This window comes from Indicator indicator, chromosome 30 (assembly GCF_027791375.1).
Source record: "Indicator indicator isolate 239-I01 chromosome 30, UM_Iind_1.1, whole genome shotgun sequence".
NCBI lineage: Eukaryota > Metazoa > Chordata > Aves > Piciformes > Indicatoridae > Indicator > Indicator indicator.
The window spans coordinates 1,760,118-1,781,245 of record NC_072039.1 but is presented as its reverse complement, the minus strand read 5'-3'; the positions used below and the strand labels follow the sequence as shown (position 1 = coordinate 1,781,245).

The window sequence follows — 21,128 nt, the reverse complement described above, 5'->3', positions numbered from 1 at the left end:
GTAGTGGTCTCTGCCCAGCAGGGGTGAAGTGAGCAGAGAGGAACAGCCCTAGCTCTGCCACAGACCAGGCTGCTCAGCAGGGGCAAGGGCTTTAAGCACATCTTGAGGGGTTCCTTCCCCAGCCCTGCAGGGTTTGGTTACAGGGAGCATTAGTTGAGGTCATGCTGCTGGCCCTGATTATCATCATCATCAAGACCTCTCCAAGCAGCACTACTCCTAAAAATGTTTGGCTTTTTTCTTTTTTCCATTATAAATTGTGTCTCAGACTTTTAGTTGAAAAGTGGATTTGTGGGGGATGGAAAAGCTGGGCTGAGGCTGTGTCTTCTAAGGCTGTCAATAGTCACTGACTGGCAACTCCTGGGTCATGTCCTGGAGCCCCTTTGTTCAAAACCAGAGGGCAGGCCTAGCCCCTGGCCTTGCTCAGGTATTGCTGGCACCTGGCAGAAGAGGGCAGGTTCTGGGAGCACTTCATAGAATCCTTATGGCTCAGGTTGGAAGGGACCTTAGAGATCATCTGCTCCAACCATGGGCAGGGACACCTCTCAACTAGACTCAGCTGCTCAAGGTCTCATCCAGCCTGGCTTTGAACACCCCCAGGGAGGAGGCAGCCACAACCTCCCTGGGCAGCCTGTGCCAGAGCCTCCCACTCCCTTGTCCCTGTGCTTCCCCCCACTCCTAATGCTTGCTCCCCTTCCTGGTTTCCCCTTCAGCCAAAAAGACTTGGAGAACCTTAAAGCAGAGGTGCAGCGACGCCAGCAGCTCCAGGAGAGCATAAAGAGTGGTGAGCAGCTGGAGCCAGAGGACAAAGCTGTGGAGGAGAAAGAGGCTGAGCCAAGCATGCCTTCTGCTGAGATCCCCTTAACACAGAGCTCTGCTTAACGTGTACCTCGCTTCAACAAACAAAACACAACAAAAAGTTTCAACCACCCTTGTCTGACTCTGCCCTCCCGGAGCTGGGAGCCCCTGGGGAGCAGCTCCTCCTTTTTTTGACAATGTTATTGCACTGGTACAATTAATACACAATGCAAAGAACTAAGCTGAGAAATGTATCTGTCTGACTGGGCTTGGCTGCCACGTGTGGAGGGCAAGGGGGCCAGGAGGCCACCACTGCCACCTGCCCTTGAGTGTGTGTGTGGCTGCTGCGTGTGTGTGTGCCTGGCCTCCTCCTCCTCTTCTTTCTACTCTGTACAGAAGCAATTCCAAACGAACTGTATCCAGCTTGTGACATTTCTCAGGTCATTTTTATGTTGACTTAAGGACACTGCTTTGCTCAACCAGTACAAAACCACCCCCCCCACCCCCCTTGCTCAGCAGTCTTGTACCATTGTGGATTCTGAGCCAAAAGGTTGATTCACTTTTCCCCTCCTCCCTGCCCCAGTCCCAGCCTGGTTTGTGCTGAGAAGCCAGCAGCCATCTGTGTGTGGCTCAGCTGCCCTGCAGCCACCTGGAGGGGCAGGGTTGGGGGTGCTCAGCATTTTCTACATCAGGATCCAGCCACTGGAATTCTTTCACCATTTGGTTGTTTTTTTTTTTTTCCTACTCCTGGTTGGCAATTTGGCATTTCAGGGGGGTTTTGTAATTCACATTCTAATTTTTGAGGGAAAGCTATAGATAGAGATGAGATATATAGAGAGATATATATGCTACTGCCAGCCCCACCTCTGCTCTGAGTCACTGGGGGTGCTGCATCCAAAGAGGGGGGGCTGGCTGCTGGAAACGCACACAACCATCCCTGTGATGGACACCCAGTGCCTAGCACAGCCTGGCAGTGCCACCCACCCAGGGCTGCACCACAGGGACTTGGCAGGAAACTGGGGCCCTGAAGGGGCCCAGTTACAAGAAGGGGGAGTAGGAGAGGAGGAACAGAAACAGGGATGGGGTCTCACTGCTCACAGCCCCTGGCCCAGAGCTGCTGGGCTGTGACCCAAGGGGCGAGCTGGGGCAGGCTGGACTCATACCTGAACCTGCCAGGCTGTGGGGAGGGAGTGTAAATGAGAACTAACCCCCCACTGCCCCCCAGCACTGCCACCAGTACCCTCCTGCCTCCCTTTTTTTGCACACTGGTTTAGGATGGTTGCCAGAGGAGCTTCCATTGCTGGCAATGGACGTTGCTGCCATGGCAGATGCCACTCGCCCAAGCCTGCTGTCCCCTCCCTGCCACACACACATCCCCTGGTGGCTGTCCATGACCAGCAGCTGCTCCCCTGGCCACAGCAGGCCCAGGGCAGGTAAGAGGTGGCCACTGCAGGCCGTGGTGTGCCGACAGAGTTGAATGTCCTCTCTCCAAACAGCTCCAGCTGTGGAACACCCACGGCTAGCACCCAGCCCCTCGCTCCTGCTGTCTGTCCCGGGTCATCCCCTCTGCTAATTGGCCTTGCTGCTTTTACTGACCCTCTGGAGAACCTGTGCTGTCGCCACACTCTGTGCCCTCGGTCCCCTGCCCTGCACCACAGGTACCTGTAACCCTGGGGGGAAGAAGAGAGGAGCAGCCTCCACGGTGGTCGAGGTGGTGGTGAAGCAGGAGGAGTCTTTGCTGCAAAGAACTTGCTCCTAAGTAGAGAGATTCTGAATTTCCTGGAAAGCAATCAATAAATGACTTCAGTGCATCTTTCCTACAAGATTTTTCTTTTTCCTAGTGTCTTTCAGTCCATTAAAAGCTTTTTAAACTATTTGTAGGTATTTATTTGGTTTCTTTACCTCCTGGAGCTGGGTGTTGGGTGCACACCAGCACTGGAGCCTCCTCTTAGCAGGAGAGAACAGGGCTCAGTGCCCCACTCGGTGCTCCTCTACCTGCAGGGGCTTGTCCTCTGCCCCAGCTGCCCCTCCTCAGTGATGCTCACAGCTGGGGTTGGTTCACTGACCTGTGTGGCTCCTGGAGCATTTTAGACCATGCTGTGGTCACTGGAACATTCGGTGAGCTGCAAACTCCCATCCCCTTCCTCTGACAAAGTGCCCCTGGGGACAAAGGGATTGACTCCAAGAGACCAGTAATAAAACTCAGACCAGAAGCGCCCCAGCAACCCCAAAACCACAGAAGCAGAAACCACCCTCTGGTGACTACAGCTGCTCCAGAGGAGCTGCTTCTCCGTCCTGCTCAGGAGGGAAAGGGGGGAGCAGAGCCCAGGTGCTCCCTGGGCTTTTTTAAGCACCTGAAGTAAAGCTGGAGGCTGCAAACCCAACTGCTGAGGCCACACAGCTCTTCCATAACTGCACTTAACAAGATTTGTTCTGTTTTCTCCTTCCCTTTGGGGGGTTTGGCTGCCCCCTGGGCTCAGCTCACAAGCTCTTCAAGAAAAATGAACCTAAAAGAACTGACTCAAAGTAGTGCCAAGGACCTACCAGCTCCGGAGGAGGGGTGGGCAGTCAGGACCCCAAGGGAAAGGTAGCAGCATGGAAACACCACCCAGCTCCAAACACAGCTCCCCAGTGGGGTCCCATACAGCACACAGCAGCTGTGAGCCACCAGCACCAGTCTGGAGGCACCACCTCTCCCTCCAGGACAGCACAGGACACCACCTGCCAACCCAGCTCCATCAACACCCACAAAGCTTCCTACAGACCCCCACTTGTAACACCTGTGACTGCTCCAGCTGCAACCATGGGCCTCAAGAAGGAGCAGAGGAGGTTCCATGGGTCCCTTCCAACACCTTCCATGCTGTGAAGAACACCTTTAGGTGTCCTCAAAGCAAGCCCAAGGGACAGCAAAGGGAAGTGGAAAGGCTTGGAGCCAAAGGTGAAGGGTGGAATACCCTGTTCAGAACAGCTTCAGTTCTTGCATCCAAGGAAACAAAGCCAGGTCTGGTTTTATATGCATTTAATAGTTTTACCAATTGGTACAATAAGATTTTTTTAATATGCAGAAAACATGAATAAATTTTGTTTTACACAGTCTGAGAGCAACAAATCTTACTGTAAAACACAGAGCAGTATTATATACATTCCTTGACTGATTGGGTTTTGTTTAAATCGTGTCAATAGCTTCAGGTAGCTCCTACAGGCTGGGAACTCTTTTTTTTTTTTTTTTTTTTTTGCTCTGATTGCAACCTCTAACATCCTTCTCATGACAAAACTCAGCCTTTGCCTTCATGTCAATGTCAGGATCAACTTCTAAAAGGTGAGGGAAGGTTTTGCTAAATCATCTTCAGCATGAACTGGGGAAGCCCAAGGGAAAGGCAGGACAGGAAAGCAGCTACTTACATGACACAGTGGAAAGATAAAAGGCCAGTTCAACCCAGGTGTGACTTGTAAACCCAGCTCACCCTTCCCCCTCCTAACACCTTCACCCTGACCACCTTCTGCACCTGCTCTGGCCAGCAGGGTGACTCCAAACACAGGGGACAGCCAGGCAGCAACAGCTCCCTCCGAGTGTGTTTGTCCTCCACTCAGCTCACAACTTAAGCTTAACACTCAAACCATGAAAAGGATTTACCAAGCCACCACCGTCTACAAAAACAAAGTCTCATCTTTTGCTTTTAAATAGCTTTCAGGCCAAGTCAGAAAAGCTATTTAAGAGTGGTTTTTACTCAGGCAGTTCACATAAAAACAGGAGGAGAGGAGAAGCAGGAAACTGACAGTACAGCTGGGCTGGGGCTGGTGAGTCTACAGCCAAAGCTCTCACACACTACAGTGCTCCACGGCCCCTGCACAACTCACTAGCAACTAGGGGGGGCGGGGAGGGGGTTCCTTTGAATTAGTGCCCCGGGCACACCATTGGTCACACCACACACAAAAGCAGGACGGGTTCCTTTTGAATCTCCTAAAGTGCAAGATGCTCTAAAAAAAAAAAAAAAACAAAACAAACCCAAAAACAAACCAAAGAAACAAACCAGCAACTTCCAGATTCTGTCTAAATCCACAACAAAGGTTGCACTTTTGGGTTTTTGAATGCATCTAAGACTGCTGGGCATGACTGCTGGGCACACTGCGGCCGTGGGGCACTGGAATGTCTGTCTGGGTTGAAGCCAACAAGCCTCTTGCTGTTTTGGTAACACAGCTGAGAGAGAGGGGGTTTAAGTGATGCCAATTTCAGAAAGCACAAGTTGACAAAGCAGCAGTCAACCTCTTAAAGCCTCTGCTGAAGGTTATTTTGTAACCCAAACCTCCTCCCGGGAGAGGGAAGGCAGAGGATGAGCTGAGGGAAGGCTGGGCAGGAGCAGCTCAGCACAGCATGGCACCACCCTGAGCAGCCAGCTCCTGTGTGGGCTCTCACGTTTGGTCTAACCAGGGCCTCAGCTTGTGATCCGTGCAGGACCATCCCTGAGATCATTCACTGCTGGCTACAGTGCTGCAGTGCTGCCCAGAGCCTGCCACACCAGCACTGCACAGGGGCCTCAGCCTTGCAAAGTGGTCAGTTGAGGGGGAAAATGCAGGAGACAGCTTGCACTTCATAGGTACCTTTCATGTCTCAGCCATGTCTGGGAATTCTGTACATGAGTGGGGAGTCACTTGAGACTTAAATCAGAAAGTGGCTAGGTCCTAGCAGGAATTAAACAGCTGGGTTGCTTTACAGTTGCACTGAGGACTTTTGGAAGATTCACTACTCCTGGATTTGCCCTTCTCAAATAGGACCAAAAAAAAAAACCAACAAAAAAATACCCCAAAAGCAGCAAAATTCTTCCAGCCCAAGCAGCTAACAAAAACAATACTTTATTGGTGCATGCTTTAACTGCAGAAACACACACTGCAAAGTACAGAAAGCACTGAATCTGAAACTGGCTCCACAACACCCAGCTCACAACTCCCTCTCCTCCCCCCTGCCAGGATCTGACCCCACACCCATCTCCTCCACAGGGAAGAATGGATCCCTCTGGGGGGGGCTGCAGGGGATCAGCCCCCTCAGCCCTCACAGCAGTTCAGTGTGCACAGCCTGCAGCCCTCCCCACACTGGCCAAGGAGTCTCACTTCTAAAAGGGACAGTTTTAAAAGCCAAGAGGGTAAAACAAAGCACAAGGTCACCTGTTAAAACATCAGACTGGGAACTTCTTCATCTGGTACATTTTAGAATGAACTTTTAAAAAGACCTGGTTAGTCTGATAAGTATCTGTCAGCTTTGTTATCTACAGTGGAATCTGCCACCAAAAAATGCTGATTAAAATATTAATTTCTAATCTTTTACTTTGCTTCAGATCACAAGATTTAACTTGAGGAATTTGCAAATTAAAAGCTGCATTCACCATCCAAGATAAATCCCAGTAACAACCAAGCTGGGCTGATAGATTTGGGTTCCAAGGTTTATTCCCACAGATGGACTTTGCTTTGGTGGTGGTGTTTCTCTTTTGGAAGCCTGCATCAGTCTGTCACAATCTGATTCTCAAGGTATTTAAAGCATTTCAGTGCTGTACCCCAATCTATGTCTCACTACCAAACCACAGGATGTTTTTATTCCACCTTGTCCAAGCATCACCTCATTTTCAGAAGGGTTTCCAAGGAGGCACTAAAGAAAGCAAGAAACCTTTGCCTAGCCCAGCCTCCTGTGCAAGCAGGTCAGAGGGAAGTGGACTTTGATACTCTGGTGTCACAGGAATTGCACATTGCTAACAAACAAGAGAGCAAACAGCAAGTTGTACCATGGCAGTCGTCTGGGAGATTCAGCTCTACTGGAAATTAGATCACTAAGTTCTAGTGGGATGGACAACTCCTCCTGGAAGTTTGTCTAGCATTAGAAAAAAGAAAATAAAAAAGAAAAAGCAAACAAGAAAACAATTTAAACTTAGTTTAACAGCACAGCTTAACCATTGAATGACCAAATAAAAAATAAATACATTTATCACATCAGCTGCTACTCAAAATTTGTTGTCTTATTTCAGGTTTACAGTTAGTTAATATAAATATATCAACAAACCCTTGCATGAGAGGAGACCAAAACAAGTGGATTCTGTTGATTTGGCAAAAAACCAAAAAAATAAAGAAAAAAAAAAGAATGGTTCATGACAAATATTCCAGAGTTTAATTCATCTCCATTAATTACACAGCAGGTTCAGAAGATCTCTGAATTGCAGCCTTATGATCTAGTATTCTTAGAGATTTATTTAAGCACACTTAAGTGATGTTACATAGATACACGTTTCTGAAAGAGCCCTACAAAACTTTTGTTTTGTTTATTTTTCCCAAATGAGGTCACCAATTCAGGCACCAACAGACAGCAGAAAGAAAGAAAAAAAAAAGAACAAAAACCCCCAAAAAAACAACCAACCAACAAAAAACAGGAATAATTATCTGACACAGAATGACACTAATCAGTTAAGTGCCCTATTCCAATTAGCCAACTTCTGCCTTCTCAAGGTCTGATGTGACCAATGCCAGCCCATTGTTCTTAAACCTATGGTACTTCTAGACAACGTATGTAAATTTACAGTATACAATTTGGATTCACCATGCATGAATACTTTGTGTGTAACATTTAATAAGCTCAATCTACATCCAGAATAATTTACATGAAAGGACAATATTTATTTAAACAGAGCTCAATGGGTAACCATGGTATCTGAGTGCATTCAGAGGAAAAAAATGGGGGTGGGGTGGGTGGGGAGGGGGTTTCAAATGTGAAGCAATCAACGGCACTCCCACACTTTTACTGTTTGATCTACGCTCCCAGTGACCACGTACGGTGCCGTCTTGTGGAAATCTGCAGGGGACAGAAAAGCTCAAGTTAGGAGGGAATCCACACCTCCAGTCTTTGCCACTCTCACTCAAGGCCATTCCTTCTTCATCCCCAACACCCCCCCCCCCCCAAAAAAAACAAATTCTAACAGCTTGAAGACTCCATTTCAAAGCTCATCAGGTCTGCAGTTCTGAAGGCCAAGTTCACAGAATCACAGAATTGTCAGGGCTGGAAGGGACCTCAAGGATCAGCCAGTTCCAACCCCCTGCCATGGGCAGGGACACCTCACACTAGAGCAGGCTGCTCAGAGCCACAGCCAGCCTGGCCTTAAAGATATCCAGGGCTGAGGCTTCCACCACCTCTTTGGGCAACCTGTTCCAGTGTCTCACCATCATTATGGTGAAGACCTACTTTCTAAGGTCTAATCTAAATCTCCCCTCCTCTAGCTTGGTTCCATTCCCCCCAGTCCTATAACTACCCAACACCCTAAAATGTCCCTCCCAAGCTTTCTTGTAGCCCCCTTCAGATACTGGAAGGCCACAATAAGATCTCCATGGAGCCTTCTCTTCTCCAAACTGAAAGGTCTCTCATGATGAAATTTTGTAAAGCTTGGGGAAAAAAAAAAATCTGCTTTTGGTTCAGCCATAAAGGAATTTTATGGAAGAGAAACTGAGATGAAGTTACAACAGAGAGGAGTCCAACACATCACAAACTGGTAAAGCCCTCCAGTGCTACCAGAAGACAGAACTTCATCTGTTTACTTAAGGTCATCACCAGAAACTTGACTTTTTCCTACTGCAGGCAGTTCAGGCTGCAAGCCAGATTTTCAGACCCAATATGGACTGGTTTTGTCTGCCCAGATCTGGCAATGCCAGCCAGGAACGCCACGTTCAGGGTGCTGAGGGGTTTTTACCATTTTGCTTTGTGCCTCTCTGCCTCCCCTGATGTTTGAATCACAGAATGACTCAGATTGGAAGAGACCTTAAAGATCATCGACTCCAACCTCCCCAGCATGAGCAGGGACACCTCTCAACTAGACTCAGCTGCTCAAAGCCTCAAGGCCAGGTTGGATGAACACCCCCAGGGAGGAGGCAGCCACTACCTCCCTGGCCAACCTGGTTTCTTTTCTCTCTTCTTTTCCACTGGGCAAGTATTTTCAACAGAGCATTCCCCAAATCCCTACACACTCCATGGAGAAGGTTCCACCACACCCTGGCAGTTAACATCTTTATGCAGTGTGCAACACTAGCCATAGAAGCAGAAAACTCCAGCACTGTCCTTTGCTTGATTAAAACACACCTAGCAGAAAGCTTCACCAGCACCCAGAAGGGGTCTGTGTGGCTCAGTGGTGAGCTCTGGCTGGTGCAGGTGTGCAGCAAGCACTGCAGGCCGATACCTACCCAAAGAGGTAACAAAGTGTTCGTGCGCATTGAGGGTTTTCATGCACCGCTTGTTCTTGAAGTCCCAGACACGTAGAGTCTTGTCATCAGCACAGCTCAAGATAAACTTTCCCCCAGAATGGAACAGAACGCCACGTACCCAGTTATCATGGCCCACCTTGTGCACAAGGAGACAGCAGTCAGCAGGTGCATCTTTTCCAAGCCTAAGCATCCCACTGCTAATGCTGCAGCCAAGGGAACCTCCCTGCCCACTTCCCGCAAGGACCGCGCTTCGCTTCCAAACCCCTCCAAGAACCCCAAGGTTATCTTCAGCTTCTATCACTGCACCTCTATCAGCTCTGCCAACAATGGCACTGTCTTTGGAAGCAAACAGAAGCCCTCATGTGACCTGCAGAGCTCTGCTCCCCAACCCCAGCTGGCAGAGCAGTTCTCAGCCCGCAGGAAGGCCAGAACACAGCACCTTACGCAAGACAGCTGAGGCGAGGAGCAGCACTTCTGGAGACACAAAACTACAGCACAGCACTCCTGCAGTCAAACTGCATGTGGAGAGTCTGTGTTGCTTAACACCACCAAGATCTGAAATACATCAGCTGCTACAGCTGTGCATTTCCAGTGCTTGTCTTATTTCTCTTGAGAACACAAACATGTAAGGATTCATTGCCTTCCAACTGGGTTTACACATTCAGCAGTGAGCAGCAGAGAAATGCCAATCAACTTACAAGTGTCATAAGGCACATGCCAGTGCTAATGTCCCACATCTTAATTGTCTTGTCTCTGGATCCAGACAGCAGAAAAGGCCCAGGCTTGCCACTCTTCTTAGTCTACAGAAAATTATGTTGTAGGTTACAGCACATACAGGACACAGAGGAAGGAGGAAGCAGATTCCTTCTGAGTGCTCTTTCTTAGTAGCAACATTAGATCGTGTGACAGCTTCCAGCTCATGAACACAACCCATTTTGTTACTGATACCAGAGAAATAATCACCAAAAAAAGGAATTAATCTATTAAGGAAATTACATCCTGCTGATGCACCAAGCCAAATACTCTGAATCCACACGTGCCTACTGCAAGACATCCTCTTTTAACAGTGGACATGGCTCAGGTAGAGTGGGACACCTCAGGACAGAGGAGTCTGAAGGGCAGACAGAGCTAGGCATTCTCATTCTTCAGAGCACATAAAGCACGTTTAGGAATTTTTGACAAGCTCCTACTCTGAATTTATTTCTACACACTGCCATGCAAAGCATGAAAACAAGCCTCAGTTCTCAGCCCTTCAGCTGAAGCGGAGGTCGCTTGCTGCTGGCTGCAAGCCCAGCGCTGCACTGTGCCGGGCAGGCCAGCAGAGGGCAGTGCAGGCGCTGCAGCAGCACTGCCGGAGGAAGAATCTAACGACTTTCTAATGAAAAGATTATAAACATCCTTAAAAGATCCAAGGAAAACTCGAGTGGAACCTGAAAAATCCACTACTAAACACATCCCTGTTGCGTATCTACTTTCCCCCTTGGGTATCTGGGTCCTTTGTGAGGCTGAGGGCATGGCAGGAATGCCTGGGATTTTTCAGCTAAAAAAGGGAGATCGTTTCTAGCCATTCTTTTACACTGTCATCCTCAGGAGGCAATTTTGGCTGACCTTTAGTAAGCCTTTCTGGAAGCTTCAGTAACCAAAACAGAGAAGATGTATCTGCGATCACACGAGGGAGGATTTATTTTTGTTGAAGAATGCTCTCTCATTAACACTACACACTAGGACACGGCAGTCAAAGCTTCATTCCAGTGCAGTGCCCCCAAGGCAGCTTTCTGCATTCCTGACTCTCTGCTTCCCACAACTTTCACCTGCTGAGCACCCTTATAACCCTCAGTTTATGCCAGATAAGCTGCCATCCACATCTCTTTGCTGAAACATGGGAATACAGTCCCACTCCCAACCTTCTCAGAAACAGAGCATCTCCCCAAAGTGCACCTGAGGCAGTACAGGGGCAGGGTCCTACTGTTCAAATACACAAAAGCACAGATTCCATGAAGCCAAGATGGGGGTTACCAGGATGCCTGCCAGATCTGCCAAGTGCTTTGAGAGCAAACCTCAGTTACTCTAAGCAGCACCCAGCAACTTTGAGCACAGCCCCAAATCTTACTATCTGAGCCGATTTGGAGGCATTACCTCTGATCCTGTAGCTTCTGATATGGTGGAGTAGGAGCTCTCGGGGGCCCAGGAGATGCATTCTACCACGTGCTCGTGCTCCCGGAGCTCAGCTTTGCACTCCTTTGTTGCTACCACCCAGACGCGCACGGTCTGGTCGTTGGAGCAGCTGGCAATGAGGGTGCCGTCCTGGTTAGGCCGCACCATGCGCACCCATTCTCTGTGACCCGTGAAAGTCTTCACACAGTAACTGTGGAAAGAAGAGAAACAGCAATGACCCAACCCACCCTCCAGTGAGGCCATCAGGGATGCCTTTCAGATGGAAAGATGCTTGACCTGCTCTTAGAAGTCAAGATAAAATATTTTAGTGTGCACGTGGCCGTCCGGCGTGATGCACAGGGCCAGAAAACAGCTCGTGGAGAGGAAGTTAACATGAAAAAAGTGACAGCTAAGAACCAGCAAATCCTTGTTGAGGGAGAAAACAGGAAGCCTGGAGGAAAACAAAGAAGCTGACATGACAGTTGGCACTAAATAGGTGTTTTAAGAACAAGCAGAGATTTACAGGTCATCCAGAGACAGCCAATGAATGAAATGGTAAAACAAAAAAAACAACTAAACCAAAACCCAGCAAACCAACCCTACCCATAGCCCCCCCAAGCCAAAAGCACAGGAGACACCTTGATGTCAAGAAAGGTAACAGATTTCTCCCCTCTCATGCTCTAAGCTTCTGGTTCCCCACCGAGTTTATACTTCTGCCTGGTCCTGAGTTGTGGTGCTCTGCACTCATGGCTCCCAGAGAGATAAAGGCACTTTTAATTAGCCAGTACTAAACACTAAACCCTGTGCTTACTGATCAAAGGCAGAATCCTGCAAAGCATGACTCTAAAGGGCACAATATCATACCTTAATTCAGACAGTGTTTGCTGACATTCAAGACTTCCCTGACCCATTTCCTACGCAGTGCTTTACACTGCCTTTGTTTAGGTGCCCATGTTTTGCCAGAAGTGCACTTACCCTGTTTGGACTTCCCACATTTTGATAGTTTTATCCCTTGAGGCAGAAACTATATGATCTCCATTAGGCATGATGGCTACTGAAGAAACATTATGATCATGACCTAAAAAAGAAAACAAACCAACCAATAAAACCTTTCTGAAGTGGTACTGTAACAGTTTGTTACATACAGAGCATGCAGGACTGGCTATTCATTTATCTTGGGCAAGTAGCTACAGCAGTGGTGCATATTTTATGGAATAATCTTTACATGTAAGCTTGAGGGTTTAGGAAATAATCATTTACATTTTTAGAACCCAGACACTGAGCATGCTTTGAAATGGTCTTACTGATTCCTCTAAGATGTTTTAAAGCCAGAGACTCAGTGCTGCAAGTGACGCTTGCACGGCTGCGATGGGACAGAACATAGGAAGGGATCAGCTCTGAGATCAGTTTGGAGTAGGTATCATTTCTCAGCATCTTAAGAGGCATTAAACAGCTTCCTCTTTTCATCTGAAGATCTGATGTTCTCTTTTCCAAAAGGTTAGAGCCACTAAGTTCACTAATAAGTTGCCTTTTCTTCTTTTATTGGCAGCTACACACTGCACCTTGTAAGCCATGCACTACCACGGACAGCTTCCCCATTTTCATTTCCACTCCTTCCACTAAGAACTCAGAGCCCCCAGTGAACTCCAACCACAACAAAGAACTCACACCAGTGATCAGGCAGCTGAGGTGTCAGAGATTACTGGTTTCAGTGCAAGCAGGGTGTTTTACAACTCCTCACTGAAAAGATTGTTTCTTTTTACTTGCAATTGAGTTGAAGGGATGTAACCCAGCTGAAGGCAGCTCACCCACACTCATGTCCCCCAGATAATGGAACTGCACACACTACACGTGTGTTCATACAGAAAGCTTTAAAGGCCAAGCAGCCCCTCTAGCACTGCTTCATTTGCTTGCTATCAGCCAGCTGCAGCCTCTGTGCTTCCTCTGCAATAGTATTCTGTGGTGTTTGAAGATGCACAGAAGTCAACAGCTTTCTGTTTTATCTTGTGTGTGTGTTTTCATGAGCCTCAAAGACTCTTTATTCCTACCCAACACTTCTACAAGAAGACATTAAAAAAGCAAGACAAGCAGCAGTATAAAAATGCTTTTCTATGGGGACTATAAAATTGTTGCTGTCAAGATCAGAGACTCAGTTGTGGTGGGTTTACTTTCTCATTTTCTCCTTTGGCTTCTGAGCCTATGCAGAGGGCACATCCATCTGCCAGCAGAGATGGAGACAGAGATGCCCTGCATACACAGCCCCTCTCCCCCTCATTGCTCCTTCCTGAGGCAGTGCAGCAGGCAAACAGAGGGGTGAAGAAGGTCATTTTTCACTGATTTGAAGGCATGGTTTTATTGTCCACTAAACGTTTGATTTTTAGCACTAAACCCCTCTAAGTGCCATTTCATTTCAATATCATTAGGGGATGCTTCCCACAGCAGATCTGAGATGCCATTTCATTCCATAGACACTAAACATATACCTTATTCACAGAGCACTCACACCACCAAAGTGCCTCCCACACCCCCTTTCTTTAGAACAATACTCTGGTTTACAAACCCTTTCCACATCAGCAGTTTTCCTGGATTAAAAAAAAAAAATAGTAATAAAATCCCTTCACTTTACAGACCACTAAATCAATTCCCTTTATACCTTACCATGCATAGTTCTGATGCACTCAAAGCCCTGGAAATCCCATAGCTTAATGGTCATATCAGCAGAACAGGAGGCCAATAGTTTGCCAGTGTGGTCAAAGGAAATATCTTGCACAGAGTCTGTATGCCCCTTAAGGGTTCGCTCAAAGTCTCCTGTCTCATAATCCCACACCTGACAAGTGAACAGAAAATCCGTTAACAGCAGCCTATTACTCTTTGTATTCTCCAGCCTTACGTTTGCACTCTGCAGGCTAGTCTGGCACCTTATTCAATAATTAATTGAGCAAGAGACAAAAGAAAGAGAGAGCCCTAAAGAGCCCAACAGCACAGAAAAATAAGCATTGTTTTTATATGATTTTGTCACTGGGTAATTAAACTGAATTAATGCATCTTGAAAGCTATCTCTCAGCCAAGGTAAAGCATTATACACACAGCAGGGAAGTAAGTGCCACTGGATCTCAAAGTCTTGACACTGGATACCTTTAAAAGTAAAGATCAATGTAGGAAACCTTAGACAGAACAAATACACTTAGCAAACTTTTTCTCCACCCCTTTCTGTGCTGGTTCCCCAGCTCTGGCAACACAGCCCCTTTCCAGCTGCTGGGGAGAGCACCATCTTTAAACAGTGCACATGTGCCCCCCGCCCCCCCCCCTTCCCCCCCCGCTTTCCCAAGCTTCCCTATGGCTCCAGGATGTCCTTGCTGCTTCAGATCCAAACTGCAGATATTCTGCATCCTAGAGAGCACCATTCAGAATGCACTGGGTTAGGGATAACAACTCAAACCACCTGGAGGAGGTGGGAGATGCACACATTAGCAGATTACAGAATTTGCCAGAGATTAAATGTTTGCAGTTAATAACTGTGATAGCACAGAGCCCCCGTTCTCACCTCCTAATTAACTCAGTCTTCTATCATCTAACCACAAACAGAAGCCTTTGAAACAAAACGAGCTCCTACAGATTTTGTCCCTCTCAAGCACAGAATTAGACATTTCATTTACAACTGTATCCTAAACACAGACAAAACCCCACCAGCTAAACCCATTCCACAACAGAGAGAATCCATCATCCCAGCAGAATGCAGGAACTGCAAATGCATCAGTCAGAAATCAAGCTCCACAGCTCGACTTCCAAGAATAAGAAAACTCATCCAGTGCATCCATAAGAGGGAGCAAACCCACGGCTAATTAGGCTCCTCTTAGAACATCTAACAAACAGAGCTGTCACTGTTGCAGCTGGCCCTGTCTGCCTGAAGAAAGACACACAAGTCCTCTATGTTCAAGCCTGCTGCAGAAACAAGAACAGGTTAAAGCCTTTCATGAACTAGCTCTGGCTGACACTTTTCATCCCCATCTTCTCCAGGAGGCAGCCACTGCCAGAATCTGCGTTTTCAAGCACATTGTGTACCACACGACTCAAGGTTGTTCAGGACAGCACTTCTCCAAACAGTTTTCAACTCAGAAAAGAACAACAAGAAGGATCCTTTATCAGGATAATTCCCTCGAGACATTCAAACAACAACAAAATGCATGACCAGGTCTTTACTGCATGCTAAAATGAGAAACTCTTTGCTTACCACAACAAATCTCTTCATGCCACTGTACACCCTGATAAGGGCCTAAGAAGACATTTAGTTCCAGGGATTTCAAGGGACTAGCATGTCCCATGTAAAACCAACAGGAAGAACTCCCTTTCTGTTCAGTAACCACCGTCACTCAGCTTTGAAAATCAACACTTAGAACCCTCAAGGTAGCTGGCTTCCTTCTCTTCACATTACTGCTCATACACTACACCCTTCCTCCTCTGCCAAGCAGCCAAAACACATCCCTCCCCTACCAATCCTTTATCTATTTCTCCAGTCTATAAATCCACATGAGCTTAATTACTATTTCCTCAGGTCAAAAGGTGGTAAAATACTCTGGAAGATATCAACTGGACCAGCACAAAACTCAAACGTATAGCTTACACAGGACACAGCCTTGAGAGAAGTGTCACAATCTGCAATAATCTTCACCACTACAACACATGCCCAGCTGGCAGCACTGATGTGACCCATCACACATCCTCTGCCCAGCTGAGTGCTCTCTAGCAAGCACATACCTTTATTGTGGCATCCTCTGAAGCAGAGACCATAACACTGAACACTGGATGGAAAATGACTCGAGTGACAGGACTCCTGTGCCCGCTCAGCGCGTACTTCTCTGGAGGACGAGGAATCCACTCTTTAGGGTCTCGTTTCTGACCAAGAGGTCCACCTGATGTAAATTCTTCCTTAGCTTCATTCAGCTTTGATTCTAATTCCATTACCTACAGAATTTCAAAGGGAGACCACTCAGTTTCTAGTTTTGTACAGGATCTAACTCACCTTCATTCATTCACAACCCAAATGGCAACTGGCTCCCAAACTCACAATAAAGCAAAGACTGGACAGATCCAGGCTGATTACCAACACTCAATACCGCTGGTACTCCTGAAAGCCAAACCCAAATTCATCATTTATCACAATTTAACCATTAAACATTTATTTCTTCTCCAGCTTCCCAAATATTTTGACAGGGAAGTTCTACAAAGCCACACTCAGATACGGTACAAATGTTTAGGCTACTCTTGTGACAGAGGATTGAAGGAGGTTAACAAAAGGAATGCCAGTGCTGCAGTAGTTGGTTGTGCCCCTGAGCTGGCATCTTTACCCAGAGAGAAACTGAAGGTGTAGTTAAACACTTCATACATTAACCTGCACAATACATAGTCTTTATTGTCAGCATACTGGGGCTTATTTTTCTTTTCCCCTTTAATCCATTCCAGCTCCACTGAAGCATTACTAAAAAGAGTTCTGTACTGTGCACTTGCAGCAGAATCTCTTGCTCTAATGCACTGGAGTTAATGGTTTCTGCCCTTTAAGGTAATGGCCAAAGCACAGGTTTTTACCCACTTTCCAAGCCAGTCAAGCCTTCTGGAGACAGCTACTCAATGCACACAAGCGCCTTAAGGCATCTCTTCCTTTTCCAGCTCTCAGCTGCACATGCCATCCATAAACTGCAGCCAGGGCATTTTCAGAAAGAAACCCAGAGGATGTCTCTGCTAGCAGTGAGACAAAACATCTTCCACAACAGAGATTTCTCTATTTTCCCTACTCAATGTCCTCAAAATTAACCCTTGAGACATCTTTTCTAAGCCCTGCACGTGTCTGACGAGGACAATATGTAATGTTCTGTTCAGTGGCGAGTGGTAACTCTTGATACAAGTCAATCCATCAGATCTCTGCTTACCTTCTTTTGTAATCTTATAACAGATGTCCATTTTTTTTCCAGAAGTCCAGCATACTTCTTATCTAACTCTTCATTCTGAGGAGGAGAAGCATTTAAATTAATTAATACATTCTAGTTCTAAAGCCTGTTGAAGTGTTTCTTCAAAGGCAACATAAACACCTCATTATAATAAAAACCTCTTGACTACAGAAAGAGGAATTCAGGAAAAGATTACACACACTCCATCTCCCTTGAAAACCTCTGAGTATTTTGGGTTTGATAACTTGGTTCTAGTTAACACCGTAACAGTGCAATATTTGGTGCTACCTTTCCGTGACAAGCTCTAAACTCTTTCTCCTACATCTTCAGTAGCTGCAGGAGAAGGCAGACTACACCTGCCTTACTGAACACCACCTCACACACTGGAGAAATCAGCACTGACTGTGCACCTCTAATGAAACTTTGATGAAGAGTAATTTTCTTCTGCTAAGTATTTTTCTCCTTTGGGCTCTAAGGAATAGCTGAGGAGCAACAGTGAGCAGCTGATGTTACTGTAAAAGCCAGGGGATTACTCCTCTTTTTTCTGCCTCCCATCTATTAACACAAGAAAGAGGGAGAAAAGCCACAGAAGGAAAACAACAGCAGAGGCACAGAAGAGTCCTTAAACACTGCACACTTTCTTTCCAGGTACAAAAGGACAAATCTCATACTAGAATCATTCTCAACTAGGTGGAGAACAACAAAGGCAGGAGGAAAATGACAGTGTCATGGCTTACTCCAGAGAAACTGAGGACTGGCTACCTGGCTCAGAGACCAGCTGGTAACCTGCTACTTCAGGAGCAGTCGTAAAGGCTGGAGCTATCTGCAGGAGAGATCAGTACAGAAAATGCAATCCCTCTGTGCAGAGCTATACTTGAATCCTTTCAACTTATTGAAGTAATTTCTGCCTTTAACTTTTGGTGATTTTAGTGTAGCCCCATCCAATTCAGACTTTCTTGCAAGAAAGTCATGTGGAACTTCCAGCAACTGCATTTTCTCTTTCCCTCAGGACCATCTAGCCTATTTAGATTGGCTTTCTAACCTTTGGGAAGAAAAGACTTAATTAGGTTGATAGATAAGGCAGATAAGGGAACGGTATTAGGATTTTCAATTATAAGGATGGTATTCCAATTTGTCATTTCTACTTATTTATTAGATCCTGGAAGCAGATTGGAGAAATTAAGTCAAACTTCAACTTGGTAAAAGAACAAGTCAAGCTTCCTAATCCAGAAAAGGCAAGGATTTATCAGAAGTCAGCACACAAGTTTACTGCTCAATCCAGCTGTATCCAGGGGAGCTTTAGTTCAGATAAATCACACACCTCCTGTGCTAAAGAGTAGCAAGGTTAAAACCATACCAAGAATCATCTGTTAAAGGTAAACCAACAGAATTAACTCACAAGAAGTGACTGCTCTAAGTCATTCTCATCTGTATGGTCTAACAAGAGTAGCTTACCAGCACTGATCAATTTGTATTAGCTACTTAGCTTTGCCCTGCTACTCTAGGGTGACCCAAGTGGTATGCAAGAGTGAGGCAGTGACTTTAGCACTGACCCAGCCCCAAAGCAGGCTTCTGCCGTTTGCTCTGTGATAAAGAAGAGGACAAAAGCAACCCTGTTCTGTCTTCCTGTTCCTTAAATATGACCAAGTGATGTCAGCCTGCAAAGCTGTGTGATCTTACACCATTTCAGATCTGGTTACAAGAGAAGAGCCTTCTGATCTGGGGTTGCAGAAAGTTTATGCTGTTAAGCAGAATTCCACGACAAGAATAAGCCCAGTTAAGGAAATGAGTTACAGGGAGGGGAGGGGGAGATGGACACAACAGCAGGAAACAGAAATTTAATGTGCTAAAATTAAACACATCCTTCTGAATACTGAATAGTTCAGGTTAGAAAGGACCTCGAGAAATCATGAAGTCCAAACTCCTTACTCAAAGGTCAGCTGGAGCAGACTGCCCAGGATCAGGACTGTGTCCTGTGATGTTTTGGCTGTCTCCAGGCACAGAGACTCCACAAGCTCTCTGGGTGACTTATTCCAGCATTCAATTGCTCTCACAGTGAAAAACAAAGTTTTGTATTACGTTTACATGGAATTTCCCATGTTTCAGTTCCTGCTCACTGGCCCTTGTCCTGTCACTGGCAGCACAGAGGATAGTCCAGCTCTGTCATCTTAACACCCTCCCATCAGCTATTTATAAACAACAAGATCTCCCTAAGCTTTCTCCTCTCCTGGCTGAACAATGCCAGCTCTCAGCCTCTCCCCACACAAGATGCTCCAGGTATGCAGTCACTGAAGCAAGGCCAGTGAAGGGCCATGTCTTTGGGGCTGGGTGTTAACACCACCTTCTATCACCTATCTTTATATTGCCTTTTGCTAGCTTTGCTCTCTAGCACTTTTCATCTTGAAGTATCCAGGCTCTCTTAGGACTTAGAGCCCTGAAAGGCCATGGCAGGAAAAACTCAGCATTGTATGGCTGAGTGGTAGCTAGACACAAACCCAAACAGATTTAAAACATGCTTGAGTCATTAGCTGAAGAGAAGAACAAGAGTTTTGCTCAGAAATCACCAAATCATCCAATGACTGTTTCTTAATTTTCTGGCCAGACCACAAGCTGTAGGAGTTTATCACCTCCAGCTCTGAAACCACGTGAGCCAACAGGTAGATAACAGATAAGGATCTTCAGAAAGGGTGCAAATGGCACACAATACAGGCTCTTACTTCAAATGCAGATGAAGAATCTGGTTTGAACTCACCACATCTAACTCAGCTTCCTTTTTAAAAACTGAATATGCCTCTTCATAGCCATTAGAACGAAGGTAATCTGCTATTGCTCGATTTCTGCAAGGCAAACAACAGCATCTTCAGCCACAGCTCTGAGTGAGGGCAGAGGATCTGAGTCAGACCTTTATTTTACAAAAAAGTAAGACCAACATCTAAGTCTTCCACACAGCACACCACCCAGAATGATCAGGTTTGTCAAAAGCCCAAGCAGATTTGATAGATGTCCTTTGGCAAACAGATTTTGCTCCAAGATGCCAACAGCAGGATGTACTCTAGAGATTTACCTAAACCCCAGTGCATGGCACTTGAGCAGAACTGTGAGCAGAGCCCACAAAATCTAAATCTAAAATCTACCAGGTAAGGAGAGTGAGTATTTAAGGTTTGATGAAAACATGACCCCAAACTTCCAAATGCTGATTCCTTACAGTTCATCTCGTTGCCTTTGTGACAGCACCATTGTGGCTGCGATGTCAGGTTAACGTGATTCAGCAGCAGCTGCCTCCTCAAGATCTAAAGTCTTAGGAACCCTGGATGCACAAATTCAGTCTGCCAGAGTGGCTCAAATCACAAGGATTTTTCCAGACGTGAAATCCAATAGGAAATCTGGAGGCATTCAGCACAGAAGATTCAATCCATCTAGAAGGAAGAGAAAGAGACACCATTAATTTCCTTTAAAGAAGCATCCAGTCCCTCTGGACTGACATGAAGACTTCTGTAATTTGCACCACCACTCTGGGCAGAACCATCTGGCTGGAATTGTTGCAGTTTTATTGGGTTAGTCTGGGCTATGCCCCCTCCAGCACAGCCCCAGCCTGGGCTGAGCAGCCTGCAGGGCACCTCACAGACTTCCCTTACTCCCCATCTTCCCACCAATTCTCCTTCATGAAATGGGTGGCTGAAGCTGACATCTTCAGTCACAAACTGGTTCCAGCCTGTAGGCAACTCCATCCTATCTTCTTGAGATTAAAGGAATTTAGGCCCACCATAAAAAGCCTACTGTTGGCACTCACTACTCCTGTTAAAAAGCTACCCCCCAAAACCCCTCTGTGCTTATGCCGAATTTATCTTCTGTGGATTTCTCACTTCAAACTAAACCCACAAGGTTCATTCAGTTAATCTTCAGCACACACTAGAGATCACCAACGCTCTCCTCTAACTTTCAAGCTTTGGGGAGAGTTTGAAAAAAGATCATTCCAGAAGAGCTATGGAGGGTGCCATGGCACACTTCAGG

The 21,128-nt window shown here is 46.4% G+C and overlaps 2 protein-coding genes across 2 annotated transcripts in view; one reads left to right on the top strand and one right to left on the bottom strand.

The window, feature by feature from the left end:
• CLUH (clustered mitochondria homolog) overlaps nt 1-2,640 on the top strand; it is a 39,855-nt gene extending 37,215 nt beyond the window's left edge. Inside the window, exon 26 of the mRNA XM_054394145.1 lies at nt 711-2,640. Coding sequence (XP_054250120.1) covers nt 711-879 — 169 coding nt within the window. The 3' untranslated portion in view covers nt 880-2,640. The remainder of the gene's footprint in view (nt 1-710) is intronic.
• Nucleotides 2,641-7,550: 4,910 nt separating this feature from the next.
• On the bottom strand, nt 7,551-20,523 carry PAFAH1B1 (platelet activating factor acetylhydrolase 1b regulatory subunit 1). Its single transcript, XM_054394205.1, has 10 exons — nt 20,323-20,523; nt 19,870-19,954; nt 17,100-17,174; nt 15,931-16,137; nt 13,834-14,002; nt 12,151-12,253; nt 11,158-11,386; nt 9,720-9,821; nt 9,001-9,157; nt 7,551-7,624 (listed from the first exon to the last, which is right to left on the bottom strand). The coding sequence occupies exons 1-10, from the start codon at nt 20,352-20,354 to the stop codon at nt 7,551-7,553; spliced, it is 1,233 nt and encodes a 410-aa protein (XP_054250180.1). The 5' UTR covers nt 20,355-20,523.
• Between the last annotated feature and the right edge of the window lie 605 nt (nt 20,524-21,128).